This window comes from Zosterops lateralis, assembly GCF_965231275.1.
Source record: "Zosterops lateralis genome assembly, chromosome: 7".
NCBI classification, from domain to species: domain Eukaryota; kingdom Metazoa; phylum Chordata; class Aves; order Passeriformes; family Zosteropidae; genus Zosterops; species Zosterops lateralis.
This window is the reverse complement of record NC_139767.1, coordinates 38183580-38203799: the sequence shown is the minus strand read 5'-3', so window position 1 is coordinate 38203799 and position 20220 is coordinate 38183580. Positions and strand designations below refer to the sequence as shown.

At 49.6% G+C, this 20220-nt stretch overlaps 1 protein-coding gene across 2 annotated transcripts in view; it reads left to right on the top strand.

Annotated features, from left to right (window-relative positions):
- Nucleotides 1-17886, top strand: part of ACVR1 (activin A receptor type 1) — a 42101-nt gene extending 24215 nt beyond the window's left edge. For both annotated transcript variants that reach the window (XM_083864882.1, XM_083864883.1), the window contains 9 exons: nt 485-558; nt 1145-1411; nt 1883-2100; nt 4481-4580; nt 5416-5562; nt 7579-7854; nt 11145-11342; nt 15367-15497; nt 16604-17886. In XM_083864882.1, the coding sequence (XP_083721008.1) occupies nt 507-558; nt 1145-1411; nt 1883-2100; nt 4481-4580; nt 5416-5562; nt 7579-7854; nt 11145-11342; nt 15367-15497; nt 16604-16738 (1524 nt within the window). In that variant the 5' untranslated portion in view covers nt 485-506 and the 3' untranslated portion in view covers nt 16739-17886. The remainder of the gene's footprint in view (nt 1-484; nt 559-1144; nt 1412-1882; nt 2101-4480; nt 4581-5415; nt 5563-7578; nt 7855-11144; nt 11343-15366; nt 15498-16603) is intronic.
- Nucleotides 17887-20220: the final 2334 nt, after the last annotated feature.

Genomic DNA, 20220 nt, shown 5'->3' with positions numbered 1-20220 from the left:
GAGCTGCCCGGGCCTTTCTGTGAAGGCAAAAACTGAGTCTTGGGTCAGAAATTTACGGTCATTTTAACTGATGACGAATCAATTACTGAAAACAAATCCTTGTCAGGAAATATATACAGAAGTAATGGCTTGGCTTTCAGCACTGAGCTCTTAAGAAGTGCTAATGATTTGAAAAGGCACAACAGAAGAGGTCTGAAAGGAAAATGGCAATATCAGATTTATTTTCAATTTTCATCTGCTTCAATTAGAATTAAATCTGAAAACATGAAGACAAATACCTGCACATAAGGAGCACAGTAATGGCTCAGTGGCTTGTCATTGCACCCACTGCTTGCTGCTGCTTTTGACTGGAATTTTGTGCCATGTCACTAGGCCAGAGAGTCTCTAGGAACTGACCAGCACAGGGCAGATGAACCATTCTGAGTCACCAGCCCTGTCTGTTGGGTTAAATCCTAAGAAACTGTCATGTCTCTCCTTTGTGCAGCTCCAGGGTGGTTGATGGAGTTATGATTCTCCCTGTGCTGATGGTGATGGCGTTCCCATCTCCCAGCTGGCAAGGTGAGTGTTGTGGGCTCAGAGTTCCCAGTGTGGGGTTGGGTGACTCTCCCAGGACTGCTCCACTGAGGGCACTGGGTTTGCAGAGTGACTTCTGGCACTGCTTTACACAGCTGTGTGCACCTGCAGCTTTTCTGACACAAAGTGTGTTTAAGGTTTGCCTCAAAAAGGGGAATAGTGTTTCCACTGCCGTGGAAGGGCAGGAATGGTTCATTTGAAGATCTCTTTGATGTTTTGAGAGATGAGCTCCTGAAAGATGTGTACTCACTACTTTGCCACTCCACAAACAACCTTTAGAAAACTTTAGAAAAGCTTTTTCGAATAAAAGCTTTCTGGGAGTAACTTGGTTTTCACAGTTTTAGATTTTAGCTTACTTCAGAGAGTTCTCTTGTGTCTGCTGTGACACATCTTTGTCATGCTGAAGGAGCTGAATTAGAATTGTCACCTCCTACTTAGTGGGTCTTCAGCACTACCTGAAAACAAACATCACTTCCCTTGAGCAGATTTTATTGTCTCATGATTTCGTTACCTCTGACTGATGCCGTTAAGGGCAGGATGATGTTTTTTCCTGGACTCTTCCCTTCTGCAGACGATGAACGGAAGCTGAAGATGATCCCCTACGAGTGTGTGTGTGAAGGCACGTCCTGCGGGAACGGGGACCGCTGCCAGGGCCAGCGCTGCTTCTCCTCCCTCAGCATCAATGATGGGGCTAAGGTCTACCAGAAGGGCTGCTTCCAGGTCTATGAGCAACGCAAAATGACCTGCAAAACACCTCCATCCCCCAGCCAGGCCGTGGAGTGCTGCCAGGGACACCTGTGCAACATGAACATCACTGCACAGCTGCCCTCCTCCAAAGGTGAGAGCTCCATCCATCCATCTCTGGTGCAGAAAGAGGAGGGGCTTGGCTTTGGTCTGCCCTGCTGGGAGAGGGGAGGCTCCAGGGCTGGCTGGAGGAGGGGTCTCACAGGCACAGGGTGCCCTTTGTGCCCTGGTCCCCAGCCTGGGGCACACACCTGGTGCCCAGGGGTGGCTGGGCCCTTGGCTGGGGCAGTGAGGGGGTTGCAGTGTGTGGTTGGGGTCAGGATGGAGGCCCTGCCTGTGAGAAATGGCTGAGTGCAGATGGGGGCTGTGCTGTTCCCCAGGGAGCAGCCTCCCTGCAGGTGTGCTCACACCTGGCTGTGCCACAGCCTCTGTCACGCTGGGTGGGTGCCCAGGTAAGGGTTGGTGTCAGTGCTAATGGGTTTAAAGACTTTCTCCGGGAATCTGCAAATTCATTTTTTCTTCTCTCTCTTTTCACACTTTTCTCCCTTCCTCCCTGTTTTCCAAGGGCAAACCTTTCAAGGAGACGCTGCAGGTTACAGCATGGAAACACTAATCATCGTTATCCTGGCTCCTGTGGTAGTGTTGATAGTTTTTTCTGCAGTAGCTGTGCTGATCATACGGAGAATACAGAAAAACAATATGGAGAGGCTCAATTCCAGGGACGCAGAGTATGGCACAATTGAGGGCCTCATTGCCTCCAACGTGGGGGACAGCACGCTGGCAGTAAGTGACACACCTGTGTGCAGGTGTGCCTTTCCCTCATCTCCAAACCCCCCTCTCTTCCTGCTGTGTGGCCACATCACTAAGAGCAGGTTTTGCTGCCAGGAGGTGCCACTTGGCCTCAGGACTTGAGTGGTGCAGTTCCTGTGCTCCCAAAACTGTAGTATTAGTGAATTTTAACCAAAAGATGTGTTGGGCAAGTGTAGGTCCTTTAACCTGGAGAATCACTCTGAGCTGTTTGTGTTCTTGAAACAATGTCAGCACATCAGGACAGATGTGCCCGGCTGTTGGGTGGCCTGAGGGGATGGGAGAGGTGGAGAGCTGTGCTGCATGTCTGATACACAACAAGCTGAAGGCTTGGAGAGGATGTGGTGTTAGGTCAGAAGTCAAAATTATCTGTATTTTCTGTTTAAAACCTTCAGACCTGACTGCCATGATCTCAGTGGCAGAACTCTGGGGTATCAATGGCATTTTGTTGATGGAAGAGCAGTGGGAGTTCTAACAAAGGTGCAATGCTTACTCAAAGCTCAGTTTTCAAAATATGCTCTTGCTCATCACGTTTCTAGAAAATATAATGAGCTGGGAAGTGTTCCCTGTCTGCAGGGGGACTGTCCCTTCCCTCTTCCCTGAGGCCAGAGCACAAATGTCCCAGCAGCTGTCCCTCACTTCATCTGAGCAGGGCAAGTAAAGCTTCAGGCAGGTGGAGTGTTTGCTCTTAAGCAGTGCAGAGTTTTCTTCTTGCATTGCTGAGATAAAATGTCCCCAGCATGAAGAGGCTGGAAAGCATTTTCTATTTTGGTGGTGTCCCACCATAAAGTGCTTTCACTGCAGGGTTGAAGAGTGGCCTATGTCTGTTAATTTTTTTTCCCTTTTTTTGCAATGCCTTTGGCTCTCTTTAATCAGCCCACAAGGGTTGATTCTGTGTTAGTGGTTTAAAAGCTCCAGTCTTGATGTACCCACCATGACCCAGGCATGTGTGCAGCTGGTGATCTGTCCTTGAGCACTGACTTCCAGCTTTTACCAGCTCTTCTCTCTTACCTGTGCAAGATCATTTCAAGCCATTTGCAAACCACCTCTACTTCCAGTTATTTAATGTTACTTGGAAATGGTGACAAGATCTGCGAAGAATAAATCCAAATTCTGTTTCAAAGGGCTGTGAGGAGCTGTGAGGGCTTGGTCTGGTGGAGCAGTGGAGCCTCAGTGCTGCTGCTCTGCCTCCCATTTGGCTGATGCACAAAATGTAATTAATTGGTAGTTCCTGTGCTTAAACGTTCATCTGAACAGCAAGTCTTCTAGATTCCAGATTTTTCTTCTCCATTGTGTTTTAAGTCGCTGGTTTTGTCACACATTAGGGAGGTTTACATTTAGGATTAGTTTCTGCAGTGTAGCAAGTGCTTAAAGCCCTAAGCTGCTTAGTGGGCATGTAAGGAGCTCTGGCATCTTCAAATCTTGTTTTTACAGTTGCTGTAGATAAGTTTGGGAGTGTTTTTTTGGTTTTGTTGCTTTTGTTTTGCCTCTGATGCAGGCGTGAAGGAAAACGTGCCCTCAGTTCGTGTTAAGAAGTCAGGTAGTCTCTGTCACTCCTGGATTATCTTTTTCCTGAGCACTCGTTAAGAGGTTGTTAGAAGAAATGAGATTTCATGGATATCTGGTTCAAGCACAGCAATGCAGTTTTCTGGAGGCAATAGAAAGTTGATTACACTTGGGCTTTTTTATCCTATTTTCCTTTGTAAAGAAGGAGTCCAGCAATAGTTGTTAATGCTTTGAACTAATGCAAAACTCCTGGCTGTAAAAGTAGCTGGGCATTAGCATTTTACAAAGCTAATGGGATTTTAATGTTCAATCAGGATCTCTCTTGTGTTTATTATAAGCTTAAAGCTCAAAGTCTGCTTTCTATGCACTAAAAATACCAGAAACTGATAACGCTTTTAAGAAAGATTTGTTACAGAAATTTTTCTGGAGTATCACTGGCAAATCTTGTGTAGGTGATGCTGGTAAATCTCCTCACCTTGTTTATATGAAAACTGGTTTTGGTTTTAAATACCTGCATCAAGCTTGAACAGGTATCAGGAACAGAACTGGGAGCACATAAGGTAAGTAAAAGAAGAGTGAAGTGCTGAAAAAGGGTGGGATCTCATGAGAGAGAATAGCTGGTAGGCCAGGAATGGGCTTCCAGTGCACAGACATATATTGTCATATATTTACTACACTTATTAACAAATAATGTCTTAGGAAACAAATGCTCTTTGACCCTGGGTGACCGAAGGGCGTCCCCAGAGCCACAGATACCCCTGAGCTGTAATGTAACCTGTCCTTTGTGCATGTAAGCAGGGAAAAATGGGGTTTCTCAGGGGTTCTGACTTCTGTTTTTCCTTCTGAACAGGATCTGCTGGACCATTCCTGCACGTCTGGAAGTGGCTCTGGACTTCCCTTCTTGGTGCAAAGAACGGTGGCTCGGCAGATCACACTTGTGGAGTGTGTAGGTCAGTGTCTTCTGGGTTTTCAGTTTTTTTGTAGGGCTTTAGTATTAATTTTAAGGATTCATTAAATTTTTCTTCAGCATATTTTTATTAATAATTGAGCAGTGTTAAATTTGAGTTTAGGAAGCATTTGGGTCAAAGATGCCTGGAGGCATTGATATTGAGCCAAGATGCTGTGCAGGCACTGAGAGGTGAGGAAGTTATGGGGATAAAAAGCTTGGCTAGCAGACAGTGTGTCCTGATCTCCACAGGACAGGGCTTGGTTTTTTTTTTATTTTTTTTTATTTTTTTTTTTTTTTTTTTTTTTTTTAATTTTTTTTTTTTTTTTTTTTTGTGGATGGGTTTGGGTTTTTGTTTTTTTTTTTTTTTAAATCATCGTTTTGTGTTTCTGCAAGGGCTGCTGATGGAATAGAAGTGTAAAGGCTCTTTACAATCCCCACCATTGCATTTCCTACCTGTCCTACTCACTGCAGAATTCACAGCTTTGTGAGGTGCACACTGACCTTGCCATGTGCTCCAAAGTCACTCCAGCTGCAAAAGCACTTTGATTGCTGGTGGTTGGATGGTCCCAGTTCAACCCCTCTGTGCTGCACTGGTGTGCAGGGACGGGAGACCCTCACTCACTCACTCACTCACTCACTCACTCTTGCAGTCAGAGCAGACAGGGAAAAGGAGGGATGCTGGGGCGCAGTGTGACTGCAGTGGTAAGAAGTGCACACAGGGGTGATCAGAGCAGCTGGTGTGAGATACCTGATTCATGGCAGTCCAGTTCTGCCTGCTGTTTGCTTTGAGGGCTGTTTGTTAGCTGACAGCTTCTCCTGTGTTCTTCCCCCACCAGGAAAGGGCCGTTACGGAGAAGTTTGGAGGGGTCAGTGGCAAGGAGAAAATGTTGCTGTGAAGATCTTCTCTTCTAGGGATGAAAAGTCCTGGTTCAGGGAAACTGAGCTGTACAACACTGTGCTGCTGCGGCATGAGAATATTTTAGGTAAGTGGGACAAGCACGTTCTGTGTCCTGGTGTAAAGGTGAGTTACCTGGACAGGTCACCTGTGAAGCGCTGCACACTCACCAGGCAGCTCACAGTCTCTAGTTCTTGTGTTCTGATAAACAGCTGAAAAGGAATTTTCAGGGAGAAAGTTCCAGGAGGGGCTGAGTGTGAAATGGGGAATGTGTCATAGCAGCTGTGGCTTGTTGCTCTGCAATATTCCAGCAGGAAGCAGTTAATCAACCAGATGAATCAGGTGTTGGCAGCTGAGCACACAGAAAACAGTGGAGATGCCACAGACCCCCGTGGAAGGGACTGGCTCCTGCAGCTCTCATTGCAGAGTCCTGCACACTGTCAGGGGAGGCTCTGGTGGGCCTGTGTTGGGTTGTGATCTCAGTCTCCCTGCAGAAATGGAGGGAGAAAAGGTGGGGAGGAGTTTATAATAAGATTTAGGGATTTAAATACTTTTCCTTATGGCTAAGTAAAGTGCAATATAAATCCAGTATTCTTTTCTGTTTAACTGTTTGCTCAGGGTGAGAATAAGCTCTTTTGGTGTTTAAACTTCAGCTATAGCTGCATGATGTATCTTTTCCCCTGTAAATAGGAAAGTAAATGAACCTTGTGCATTGCTCATACCTCATGTACTTGGTTCTGAGAACTGGGAAAGTGGCTTTGTTGTGTTGGGCCATGTCTGAGGTTTAAGCAGCCCTTTGATTCCTGATAGATGTGCCCTTCTGTCACTGGTGTGCCACTTCTGCAAATAAAAGCAGCAGCACATTTTCTTAGTGCTGACACTGCCTCACCCAAAATCTGTCTTCAATCACTTTTCCTTCAGCTCCTTATTCTTGCTTCCTGTCAGAGAACGTTCCCTGGCTCTGTAGCTCACCCTGCTAGACATTTGTGTGTTTCCTGAAGCAGTTCCTTTGCTACTACAAAAATAATTTGGTGGCCTCCTGAAATGTGAATTATTGAACTTCCCAGGGGAACAAATGACTTGGCTGAAATTGCATTGCATATTTCCCTTGGTGCTCTGCCTGTGTTTAGTCTTTCTTGATAACTGTCAAATTTGTTGGCTGTTTTAGAGACTTTTTTTAGGTGCAGTATTAAACAGTATCACAGATTAGACAAATGTCACATTGTGCACAAGTCTGACTTTAGGAGAGAAAGCAGTGAGTGTATGTGAGCTTTACATAAATGTGATTTGTTCCTTTGATTTGGGAATAAAACTTCTGTTGTTTTGTTGAGGTCCCTATGTGGATATATGCAGAGGTGACAGGAAGGGAGCTTCCCCTAAATTTGCGGTTCAGTTTTAAGGTATAACATTTTTGAAGACAGTTCTTGAGTTTCATGAGTTCTTAACAGAAAATTTTCTCTGTTTCTTTGTAGAAGATCATTGTGGTTGGGATACACATTTAACCCTTTTCTTGGCAGCCTGCTCTGGCTGTCTGTGGGCTCTAAAAATGGAAATGGTTGTTCATGGCTTGGTGTTTGAGGTGTTTCTGCTTTCCCTCTCAAGTGGGCAGCAGCAAATGTGCTACAGACTTGGGGTCTTTCTGTTTGACTGGGAACTTCCCCACCCCCAAGTCCTCCAAAAAGAAGGAAAAATAAAAATATTTTTTAAGTGTATGGTCCTAACAAGTAGTTTTTTGGTGTGACTGACAAATATATAAATGGGTTCTTGTGAATAGATGTGAGTTAGAGTTCCAGCACTTGCTGGCTTTGTTTTCATCACAGTGGTAGCTGCAGTGGTCTGCAGTGCAGCTGTAATTGAACAAACTGCATTGCAAGAGGGGCCAGCAGTACTGACTCACCACACCACAGGATAGTCAGGGCTGGGGGGGACCCACAAGGATCCAGCCCCACTCCTGAGTGGATGGTCTGTACGGGGTCAAACCCACAATTATCACAGTTATCTTGGCATCATCAGTGCCCTGCTCTGACTGAGCTGCTTTTCTGGGGGAGTCTTGAATGAGCTCTGTCCGTTCATTTCCTTCTTTCTCCTCCTTCCTCTCCCCTAGGTTTTATTGCCTCAGACATGACTTCCAGGAACTCGAGCACGCAGCTGTGGCTGATCACACACTACCACGAGATGGGCTCTCTGTACGACTACCTGCAGCTGACCACGCTGGACACGGTGAGCTGCCTGCGCATCGTGCTGTCCATCGCCAGCGGCCTGGCACACCTGCACATCGAGATCTTCGGCACGCAGGGCAAGCCCGCCATCTCCCACCGCGACCTCAAGAGCAAGAACATCCTGGTCAAGAAGAACGGGCAGTGCTGCATCGCTGACCTGGGTGAGCCCTGACCCTGCCCTGCCCAGGCCTGGCCCCGGGGGGCTGCATGGAGCTGGGGGCTGCACAGTGCCCTGCCTTGCCCTGGGCTTGGCCCCGGGGGGCTGCATGGAGCTGGGGGCTGCACTGAGCCTAGCCTTGGAGGGCTGCACAGAGCCCACCCCTGGGGGGCTGCACCAAACCTTGCCCCTGCCTTGCACCAAGCCGGGGGCTGCACAGAGCTCTGCCCTGCACAGAGCCAGACCCGGGGGCTGCACAGAGCTGGGGCCAGCACAGAGCCCGCCCCTGGGGGGCTGTGGCTGGAGGGGCTCGGGGTGCTGTGCCTTGTGAGCAGGGTGTCCTGAGCCATAGGGACCTCGTGGTGTGTCCCTGAGCCACAGTGACCCTGTGGGGTGTCCTGAGCCATAGGGACCTCGTGGAGTGTCCCTGAGCCACAGTGACCCTGTGGGGTGTCCTGAGCCATAGTGACCCCATGGAGTGTCCCTGAGCCATAGTGACCCTGTGGGGTGTCCTGAGCCATAGTGACCCCATGGAGTGATGTGCCCTGGGGACAGGGTGTCCGTGACCCTGGGGTGTGTCCGTGACCCCGCAGTGACCCCGGGGTGACCCCGCCCTGCCCCTCCCTCGCTCTGCTCCCCGCAGTGCCCGCCGCGGCCGCCAGGTGGCGCCTGCAGCCCGGCCAGGTTTTAGGGACCTTTCCCGGGTTCCCGCTGTTAAATCCCATTCCCGCATCCCAGAGCGTGCCATGGTCAGACTTCACTTCTGAAATAACGTGTGTCCTCCCTCTGAGCCCTGTGCTCGCTGTCCCGGCGCTGGGGCTCTGTCCAGCTGCAGTTGTGCAGAGCCTTCTGTGAGTCAGGAGTGGCTTCCCAGGACCAGCTGCTTTGGGATTGAAGCACAAGCACGGGGTGCTGAGGGGCAGTCACAGCACTGTCCAGCACTTGCAGGGATGTCTGACAGCAACTTTTTTTTCTTTTCTCTGAAGACAAGGGAGAAAAGAGTGGTAGAACAGTATTGGAGCGCCATAGCCTAGGCAAAAAGTGTATCAGGAGGTGGGAATTGTTAAAACAACAATTCTACTGCATAGTTTCTGTCACTTGTGCCTGAGGGATTTGAGATAGAGACAGGAAACACATGAAAGCCACACGCTTGGGCCTCTGGAAAATTGCTGTGGGAATAGTAACAAATGGAGCAGTAAATTGAAAATACAAAGCGTCAGAGACTGGCTTTTAAATAAATTTGTAGTTCAATCTGAGGAGGGGCAGCGTATCCTGGCATTGATTGACATGGCTCTGGTACAGTGAAATCTATTACACTATTTATCTAGAGGTTTCACATGTTTGAGAGATTTTTCCAAGAGAGCACAGCAGTAAACACTTCTTGATTAGTTTTTATGGTGGTTAAATAGTTACTTTTTTAAACGTGTGCTCCTCAGACATGTATCTGTCACATTTTTCCTATGTTCCTCCTCTGTAAGGGAAATTCACCAAAGAATTTGTTGCTTCTGGGATGCATTCATGTCCTTTCTTCAGTGAGGCTCTGTCTGGTTTCCACCCTCTGGTCCCCTCTCTGAGGATGTGGAGCTGGGAGCTGCTCTGGCCCAGGGCACCCCAGCACCAGGAGCTGCAGGACCAGCAGTGCCTGGCTCAGATGTGCTCTGGGTGACAAAGTCCAGGAGTGGGTGTCATTGCTGCTCAGTCTGTCAGCTGGGGAGAAGTTCTGCCCTTGTCCTTCCAAAGCAGAGCTCATGCCCAATGCTGGCTCTGAGCTGAGCAGCTCCCACTCAGTGGACAGCACTAGGGCTGTGGGAAAGCAGCACATCCTGCAGTTGCTAAAGGGGCTGCTCAAACCAGGGTGTTCCTGTTTAGGAGCTGCTCTGCCAGGTGCTCAGTGCCCCTCAGTTCCTTTGAGAGCCCCTGGGGTGGAGCAGGATCCCCCAAACAGCTGGGACGCCTCTGTGATGGGAACAGGGTACCACCCCCTGTCCCCTGACCCCATTGCCCCACCTCCTCGGTCTGTGCTGTGTGGGATGCTGAATTGCCTCCCTCAGCTGGAAACCTTGGCCTGGCGCCCTCTGGGATCTGTTTTGCTCACTTTGGATGAAGTTTTATGGTTTTTAGTGAAGTGTTCTCCGAGGTCCTAGCATTTTCAGAGTTGGCCAGGAAATGTGGTTTCTAACCTTTGTTTGCTGTTGCAAGCTTTTTAAAAAGAAAAACTGTAAACCATACACACTGTATAATATAATCTAATATGAATGCCCGTGACAGGGGTGGCACTGGATGAACTTTAAGATCCCTTTCAACCCAAAGTATTCTGTGATCTTTCTAGAGGTGCCATAAGCATATTCTTATCAGCCTGAAATATCTCGAAGTGCACTTGAACTGTAGAAAAGTATTTTCCGAATTTTTGTTACGTTAAAGAACAGACTGTTCTTTGCAAATGAATGATCTGGTGATAGGTTAGTTTTTGTGGGACTGAGGTAAAAAGCCTTTTAAGGTTCACCTAAAATAAACTCCTGTTAAATGCAAATAGTGTATGTCATTCTTAGATTTGCTGAGGAAATTAGGGAGAGTTTGCGTGGCCCGCTCTGTCGCTGGGCTCTGCCGTGCACCCACTGCTGCTCAATTTGCAGTGCTCTCTGTTTACCGTGGCCAAATGAGGGCTCTGTGTGTTTCCAAATTTACAGTAATTTAGTCCCTCACGTAATGTTCCCTGCTTAAATGTTTAGTAATTAGTAGAAACCAGGTAAAGTGGTTTTGTCTGACTCATTTTAGATCTGCTTGAGGATGTTTGTTTTTCAGGCTGCTGCAAATACGGTGTTTTTTGTTTCCCAGCTTTATTTTTTTAACTTGTGTGCATCCTTGGCACAGTGTTTTTCTCCTCCCTTCCCCACAGTTCGGGTGTATCCACCTACCCAAAAGGTCTATAAATAAATTTGAATGCCGTGTAAAATTGTTTTCTTCTGAGCAGCAGCTGTTTGGCCTCTGCGCATCCGTGCCCGGGGTGCTGGGGACATCCAGTGGCTGCAAAACACTTCATGGCAGTGTTTTGTAAGAGTGCAATAAAATGCTTGATGATAATCCCTCTAGGAGATAATGGGCCCGTCTGTGGCCTCAGGGGCTGGTTTTGTGGCCAGTTTGGACTGACCCCGTTGGTCCTTGGCCAGTTGGGCCCTTGGCCCCTTCTCCTTCTGAAACCATCTGAGGGGGTCGCTGCTCCTGGGGCCTTTGAGTGTGTGCTGCTACAGCTGAAGGGACTTAACTTTTGTGTGACTTCTTTTGTGTGTCCTTCAGGCCTTGCAGTGATGCATTCCCAAAGCACAAACCAACTGGACGTGGGGAACAACCCCCGAGTGGGCACCAAGCGCTACATGGCCCCGGAGGTGCTGGACGAGACCATCCAGGCAGACTGCTTCGACTCCTACAAGAGAGTGGACATCTGGGCCTTTGGCCTGGTGCTCTGGGAGGTGGCCAGGCGCATGGTCAGCAATGGTGAGTGCCCGGGGCTGCTTCCCCTGCCTCTGGGACCTGCCACCAGTGCCACAGGAACGTGCTGGGCCTCCACAGGGTTTGGTTCCTGAAATGCTCAGGAAGCTCTTGGTGTGTTGGGTACAGTGGCTGAATCCTGTTGCCATTCCTGTTAAGGCAGAGAACAGAGGCCCCTGCTCATTCTAATTCATACCAAATAGCTAAGGTAAAATTTTAGATCACAAAGTCTCTATTCTTCCTTGTGTCATTAAACCACAGTGAATATTTGTAGGTATCTATTACTCATGACAAACCCTAAAGGACAGAAAGAAAACATACAGGAAGTGGAGAAGGTATCAGAATTCAGCACTGCTTTTGCTCTACTGAGTTGGGATGCAGGACTGGTCTGTGCACAGGTACAGCTCTGGTCCTGGACACAGATACTGCTGCAGCAACAGGCTTTACCTGAGCTGCTCCTGAACGAGCAAGGGTGGATGGTGCTGGCAGCTTCACCAGGTTGGTGTGGAGCTCATGGGACTGCAGACCTGCCTGCTTGTAGGTGTGTGCTCTGGGAATTTCATTCTGACTGAGCTCATTGCCACCATGAAAAATTAAAGGTGATGCAGATCTGTCTCTGCATTGGTCACGTCAGGACAGTCTGCAGTTTCAGGTGCTGGTGGTACTAATTGCACAGAACCAGTTGCACTTACCTGGCTGTTGTTGTCAGTGATTCCATGCCCTTGCACTGGTTGGGATGGAGTAAACATCTTCCCTGACCCCTGTGCATTGAGCAGTGTGGGAATCATTGCTGGTCAGGTGGTCACTCTGATAACCCTGTTTGCTTTGCAGTGGGACTTTGGCCTGGGGAGTGAGGCTGCAGGAGCAGGGCTGTGGTGGTGTCTGGGGGGCCCAGAGGCACTCATCAGCTCCCTGTGCTCCCCAGGCTCCTGGACAGCCTTCCAGTGATTAGCCTGGTTCAGTGCTTCAGCTCACAGACACCTTGAACTTCTTCTAACATGACTACTAAGTCTGGTAGTTCTTGATTTTTATTTATTTATTCTCTTTTAATTTTTTTTAAATTTTTTATAAACATACCAAATGATCCTCCAGGTGACACAGTGATTTTTGGTATTTTCTTGTTTAGTATGAGGAGGAAAATGTGATAGGAATCTCCTTTGGCACACACAAGTACCTGTGTGTTGTCTGTGTGCTGCAGTAGGAGCCAGACAGCATTTTCTCAGTACTCGGAGTGTGATTTCAGTCCCCAAAGCTGTGTTTGCCTCTCTTCAAGCAGAGCAGTGCTGGTTCCCTGGAGAGTCCCCTGCTCTTGGAATGTGCTCCCTTGGTTTGGGGCTTGCCTGGTGCCTGGCACTCACAGCCCAGATCCTGGGGAATTGTCAGGGGTGTTCCCAGGGCTCTGCTCTTGTTCCACAGTGACAGTAACACCAGAAGCTCAAAGGTGGTTCCTACTCCAAGGAACCCTGGTGTGTGTGGTTGTTGTTCCTGTGCAAGGCTGGAGCTGCTGCTGTGCTTTGTGTCAGGTTGAGCAGTGAGATTTGTGTGTGCACAGGACAAGCTGGACCTAAAGTCAGCTGAGGGCCATGGACATGGACATGCTCCCAGGGCTGGAGCCCCTCTGCTCTGGAGCTGGAAGAGCTGGGAATGTTCCTCTGGAGAAGGGAAGGCTCCAGGCAGAGCTCAGAGCCCCTGGCAGGGCCTGAAGGGGCTCCAGGAGAGCTGGAGAGGGACTGGGGACAAGGGCTGGAGGGACAGGACACAGGGAATGGCTTCCCACTGCCAGAGGGCAGGGCTGGATGGGAGATTGGGGAGAAGTTCTTCTTGGCTGTGGGGGAGGTAAGGCCCTGGCACAGGATGCCCAGATTTGCTGTGGCTGCCCCTGTATCCCTGGCAATGTCCAAGGCCAGGCTGGTGCAGCCTGGGACAGTGGAAGGTGTCCCTGCCCATGGCAAACCATTCTGGGAGTCTGTGGAGTGACAAGGAGTAAAGGTAAGAAGCCACTGTGAGTTGTAGCTGACTGGAGAGCAGAAAGCCCAGCAGAGCAGTAGTGACAGAAGTCACCTGCAGGAAGCACAGGCTGTGGGCTGTGCTGCAGGACCCGGGTGTCCCCGGGCAGTGGGCCAGGGCAGTGTGTCACGGGTCAGTGCCACGCTGTGGGACAGAGGGTGAGTGGCTCCTGGCACCACCGAGGGCTGCTGCAGGGCTGGGGGCTCCCCTGGGGCTGGACAGCAGCTCAGAGCACTCCACAGGCACCACTGGAGTAAAGGCCAGCCCTGCTGCCTTTTGTCTTCAGTACTGAGTGTGTTCTGCAGCAGCTCCGTGCCCTGTGCTTGGGAAAGAGCACATGACAATAATGAGTTAGAGCCAGACTCTCAGCAGTGATAAAGTTCATCTGTAATGTCCTCGTGGCCCTGGGAGTGTGTTCAGAGCTGTGACACAGCTGGATTTGGGTGTTTGTCTCCTGCAAAGCCCTGGCTTTACCTGCAGGATGGGCGTGGCACCAAGGGCACAGGGAGGTTGTGTTCCTGGGGTCTCACAGCAAACTGGGTTCTGGGCTGAGGCAGGAGAAGGGTGAGGATGGGAATTCAGCCCAGCAGGTGATGTTTGGTAAATGCAGTTGGGAATTGCTCTGAGCAGGAGAGTGGCTGATGCTGCTTTACACAGCACGTGTTATTTGTCCTGTGTCCATGCTGGACCAGCACCAGGCAAACTCTGCAGGCTGCCCAGTGCTTCTGATGGGATCTTGCCTGGGTACCAGGCCTCCAAATCACCCTGCTATGCCCCAAGGCACTTGCAATTTCCTGAAGACTTGTTTTTAGTTTTGACTAATCATCACAGGCAGGGGTTTACAGATTTTTGCAGAGTATGCACAGGAGTACCTATGGGACTTCTATCTTCATCTCCAATAGAGTAGGAAAACTATAATTCAACTGCTGTAGGAAAGATTGAGAACCTCTTTTCAGCTTCAGGGTTTCCAAAGCAGCAGAGATTGTCCTGGATTTCACGTCTGGCTGTGGGACAGCAGATTTCATCCTGTTGGTCCCAGCTGCCAGCAGCAGCCACTGATGTTCCTGCTGGACACCGAGGGCCTCATTAGCTCTGGCTTTTTCCACACTGCTGACCCAGATGCTGCCTTTGAACACCAGTTTGTAAATTGGCTTCCTGAGGACGTTGTGCTCCCTGGAGATGGGTTGTGAGGCTGATGCAGTGAGGAAGGGGAGCACAGAGGGGCTCCAGCCTGGCAGCTCTGCCAGCAGGTCACGGGCTGGGGGAGCACACACCAACTCTGGTTCCAGTGCCAAACCCCAGCACAGTTTGTTTTGGCCATGTTGTTGGTCTCAAGGATGGATGGGGCTTGGGGCAGCCTGGGGTAATGGAAATTGTCCCTGCCCATTGCAGGGGTGGAGTGAGATGGGCTGTAAGGTCCCTCCCAGCCCAAACCAGTCTGGGATTTTATGAAGATGCATTGAGCTCCTGAGTGCCACGGGCTCTCAGTGTTTGGCTTTGTGATGGCACCTGGTGCCAGTTACACCATGCCAGTTTGCTGTTTTCATAACAAGGAATGAAATGCTTTAAAGCACCAGCTTGAGGATGCTGACAGGCTTATTGGACTCTTCCAGGAATTACAAAAACATCTAAGTGTGTTGAGCCTGTTAGAAACCCCAGTGCAGACCTTACATTTTTGCATTTGCTGGTAGAAATCTCAGTTTTTGGTAGACAGGAAAGCTGCATCTGTTACAAAACTTGGCCTTTTGGGCAAGGGATTTACTTCTCATCCTTTTAGCTCCAGCATCTGCAAAGTGGGTATAGCTCATACTTTGTGGGCTTGCAATATAAGCTAATTAATTAACATTTTGAGTAGAAAAAGTTGTTCTGGGGCAGTGAGTGCTGCTCTGTTGTTCAGAGGCTGCATGACTCTGTAGGGTTGACTTCTGAAGGATTTTTGTGTCTCTTAGGCAGGTGGGTTATGTGTTCCTGCAGAAATGCTGCTCACTCACAGTCACTGATATTGTCTGTTTGTGTCTCACAGGTATCGTGGAAGACTACAAACCACCCTTTTATGACTTGGTTCCCAACGATCCCAGTTTTGAGGACATGAGGAAAGTGGTCTGTGTGGATCAGCAGAGGCCCAACATTCCCAACAGATGGTTCTCAGACCCGGTCAGTGTGTGTTGGGCTTTCTCTGGCACTGCCCTGGGAGCTTTTTGAGTTGTCACTGGCTGGGGGAGGACCTGGATGGGCCCTGTCAGCAGTGTCACCTCTGCAGGGGGTGGGATGTGCTGGCCTGGCTGGGGGCACTGGGCAGCCTGATCACTGCCAGGCCCTGAGCTACTCACAGATCAGCCTTTAGGAACATAATTCATGTTACAGCTGCTTTTCCTGGGGCTTGTTCTCCCTCTGGGGGGAAGTGAAGGGGAGAGAAGCCAGTCCAGGGCTTTCTGTGGCTTACAGCACACACAACAGAATGCTGGCCTCCCCTGCCTACAGGACAGGGGCTGTTCTTTTTGAAAGACTGATGCTCAAGTTTGTTTTCCTTCATCAGTATCAGTCTGGCCTCTCCAGGCTGCCCAGCTGTTTTGTCCTTACCCCTGGAGCTGTGGAAGTCAGTGTGAAATCTGTAGGGCTGGGCAGGGCAGAGAGCCCCTCTCTGAGGTTTGGGTGTGGAGCTGTGCCCTGTGCTGGGAGCCCAGCCAGTTAATTCTGGCTGGGCATGATGAACTCACAGGCAGAACCTCTGTACCTTCTCAGCTGCCTTCATGGGTCTGCAGGGGTTGGTTTCATTGAGGAGAAATTCTGTGTAGCGTTTGCTTAATTAGAAAAAACACCCACACTCCATTGTTTAATTAAAAAAACCCCACACTCCATTGTTCAATTAGAAAAACCCCACACTCCATTGTTCAATTAGAAAAACCCCACACTCCATTGTTTAATTAGAAAAACCCCACACTCCATTGTTCAATTAGAAAAACCCCACACTCCATTGTTTAATTAGAAAAACCCCACACTCCATTGTTTAAAGCTACACTGGCTGATCACTCCAGTCGGCCCACGAGCCACTTGTGCTCTTGGTTTAATCAAGTTATCAGACTTCAGGAGCTTTTCAAAACATGACAGCTCTGAATTTGATAAATAGAGGGCAAGTCTGAGAATGGGGTGTTCATTAGGCAGTAAAACCTCTGTGTGAGGGCTCGGCCCCAGCCAGAGCTTCCTTGGCTCGTTATTTGTGCCTGACCATGTGCTGTTGTGTGGTTTCTGCTCTTCCCCAGACGTTGACGTCCCTTGCCAAGCTGATGAAGGAGTGCTGGTACCAGAACCCCTCGGCCAGACTGACAGCCCTGCGCATCAAAAAGACTTTGACCAAAATTGACAATTCCTTAGACAAACTGAAAGCTGACTGTTGACCCTCTCCTGGCGGTGCTGTCCCGGCAGGAAGGCACTGGGCTGGCCCGGGGGGCTCTGGCCAGGCAGTTGGTGCCCCGGGGCTCCCGGAGCTCTGGGGGGCAGTGGGGGCACCCCGGGCTGCTCCCACCACGCCTGGGCGAGCGCTGAGCTCTCAGCTGCCTCTGCTGTGGCTGAGCCTGTGGCCTGAAGGAAGACAGAGAAATCCTAAGACAAGATCAGGGCATTAAACAATGGCTTTGAACAGCTTTTTTTTTCTTTCTTCTGTTTTTCTTTTTTTTCACCCCTTTTCTTTTTTTTTTTTTTTTTTTAATTTTTTTTTTAATTTTTTTTTCTTTTTTTTTTTAATATTTTAATTCTCCTAATCACTCCCAAGGTGAACACATGGAAGTGGTAAATTTTAATCAGCAATATTGCCTGTGCTTCTCTTCTTTATTGCACTAGGAATTCTTTGCATTCCTTACTTGCACTGTCACTGTTAATTTTAATGACATGACTTGCCAAAAATATGATTGGCTGTATCCTGCATTGATCTATGCCTGAGTAATAGGAAAAGAATTCGGTAAACTGAAAATGTAACTGTCAGACTTTAGCTGCATTTTACATGTGTACTGATGTTTACAATAATGCTGAACATTAGGAATTTCTTGTTTATCCAAAACTTGCAAATTATTTATTACTAGTGCACTTGCCAGTTTTTTAAACTGTAAAATAAGTGCATAAAGTTAAAGCTTATTTTTATGTGGCCTCTTTCATGATTTCTTACACAGACATTTTTGTAACACAATATAACCTGAAACATGAATTGTTTTCTGTATTATCATGTTACAACTTGATAGTCACATTTTAAGTGCTTCACATTTGTAGGTGTGTGGTCTGTACCATATTTTAAGTTGGAATATGGAACGTATATATAGCCATTTCCCACAGGACCTTGTGTCTGGCATCTTACTGATCTGGGAAAGGAGAGCGATGGAGGAGTTAAATAGGATATTATTAGGTCATGAATGCTGTGGGGAAAATGCATTTTATTTCTTCTAAGCTATATAATATGCATTTAAACTCTGCCAGAAAAATAACTATTTTGTTTTAATCTACTTTTTCTATTTAGTAGTTATTTGTATAAATTAAATAGAATGTTTTCGAGTCAGACGTCGGAGTGTTTTAGTTGTGTTACTGCTGTCAGTGGCCAGGTGCCCCTGGGGGGCCCTGGGCTGGTGCCCTGCACAGGTGCTGAGGCTGCAGAGGGGCAGCAGGAGGTGCTGGGCTCTCCCTGTCCCCCCGAGCCATGTCCCTGTCCCCCAGCCGTGTCCCTGTCCCAGCCATGTCCCTGTCCCCCAGCCCTCCCTGGTCCAGGACCCCCAGCTCACCAGGATCAGCTCTCAGGGCACCCAAGGGTTCCCCATGCCTGGACCTCTCCACACACTCCTCTCCTTCCTTACCCCACGTGGAGGAGCCCAGGAATGGCAGTGCCCTCCCATCCTTGGGAAGGAGCTCCTTTATTCATTGGAGTTCCCCTGGAGATCCAAGGCTCTGGGCAGTGATCAGCCTCTCCACACTTCCTCTCTGGGGTAAAACATTTCTCTGAGGTTCCCCATAGCCCTTAAAGTCTGCCAGGTTCTGTTGTGCTGCCTCTGTCACTCCCCTCCTCAGCCCCACCTCCCTGTCCCGTTCCCAGGGAATGCTCATCCCACATTTCTGGTGCAGCAGGAGCCGTGTGTGGGGTGGTGCTGCCTGGGGCTGGGACACAGCGGGGTGAGGAGCTCTGCAGAGCAGCCTGAGCTGGCACCACCTGCCAGCTCTCCAATTGTATGTGACGGGAGAAAACTGGGAAAAGTGGATTCGATGAGTTTTTCTTAGTTTGTAACAGGAATTCAAATGCCTGGATATTTTGGTTCCTGTAGGTTGGTGTGTCTGTGAGCTGTGCTGGGCTGGCTGGGGCACGGCTCAGCCCAGGAGGGGTGGCAGTGGCACCAGGGGTCGGGGCTGGGCTGGAGCTGCTGCAGGGAGAGGTCCCTGGTGACAAGGGCAGCTGCCAGGTGAGGAGTGCACTGCTGGTAGATGACAGTGGGCACTGCCTGGAGCTCTGCAGTGACACCCAGAACAGGCAGCAGGAATTAAACTGAGTGGGATGCCTAGGCAGGCTGGGGTGACAGGAGGTGGCACTGCACACAGGGACAGGGGACAGAGGCAGAGCTGGCAGTTCAGTGTGGAGTGTGTGGTCAGGGTTTTGGCTGAGTTTTCACCTCTCCAGTTTTCCAGTGCCAGGGCTTGGAGGAAAGAGGCAGCCTGTTGTGCTGAGGGTTGGTGACAGCTCTGGCAGTGCTGGTGGGAGCTGGGCTGTGTCCCCTAAACAGTGACACACTGAGTCAGCACCTCACTGGGCATTAGGAAGATGATCCTGTTAAATACCTGCTCCAGCTCTGCACTGTGCTGTGTTCTGGAACAGCACTGACTGCAGGCTGGGGACAGCTCTGGGAACTCCACCCTGGTCTCTTTGCATTGGGATTTTCTGCAGGCTGGGAACAGCTCTGGGTACCCCACCCTAGTCCCTTTGCATTGGGATTTTCTGACCCCAGTGCTGGGTACTGGCTCAGCTGTGCTGGGGCTGCTTGGGATGCTGCAGGATATGGGGCCTGCACCAGGAACAGCGCAGTTCTCTCCACCCTGCTGTCAGGGAGTTGTGCAGAGCCACAAGGTCCCCCCTGAGCCTCCTTTTCTCCAGGCTGAGCCCCTTTTCCAGCTCCCTCAGCATTCCTGGGGCTCCAGCCCCTTCCCAGCTCTGTTCCCTTCTCTGAACACACATGGGATAACCAACTGAAGGATAAACGCACAAACCATAAGAACACCCCAGTAATACTCTCTATCCTGTGTTAGGTAAAGAAGATTATCCAGAAAAGCCACTGGCGGGGTAACAGAGTCTGTCAGTGCTGGGAGTCCTGGGCACTCCTGGCTGTGCTGGCAAGGTCACTGCTGCTGCTCTGAGGACTGCCTTCTGCATAGCAAAGGATTTATTTTAAACATAGTTCACTTTCACCTCCTGCTACTGAAGTACTTTTGGTCCAGGCATGGACTGAGCTATTGGAAGTGTTAGCGAGTGTGTGTGCTGGAATTGGGTCCCTGCTTGGCAAATGTGAATCAAGAAAAGGAAAGTAATCATTGGGAGTTATTTGCTAACAAGTTCTTTTCCCTTGACTTGGGAGAAGTCATTCACCACTGTGCTGTCCTGGTGTGCAGTTGCTGCTGAGGACAGGCAGGGTCTGTGCTGCCCAAAGCCAGCCTGGGCTCCCTCTTGGCAACTGGAGTGTGGCTGAGAGGGGGAAACTCAGTGACAGCCAGGGAAGTCTTACCCGTGGTCTGTATGATTGAACCTCCTTTCCACGTGTCTGGGCAGTCACAGCAGAGCATTTGTTGCTGCTTTTCCCTGGAGGTGTCAGGGCTGGGGCAGTGGGGGCAGTTCCCAGTGAGGGCAGCACACCCCAGC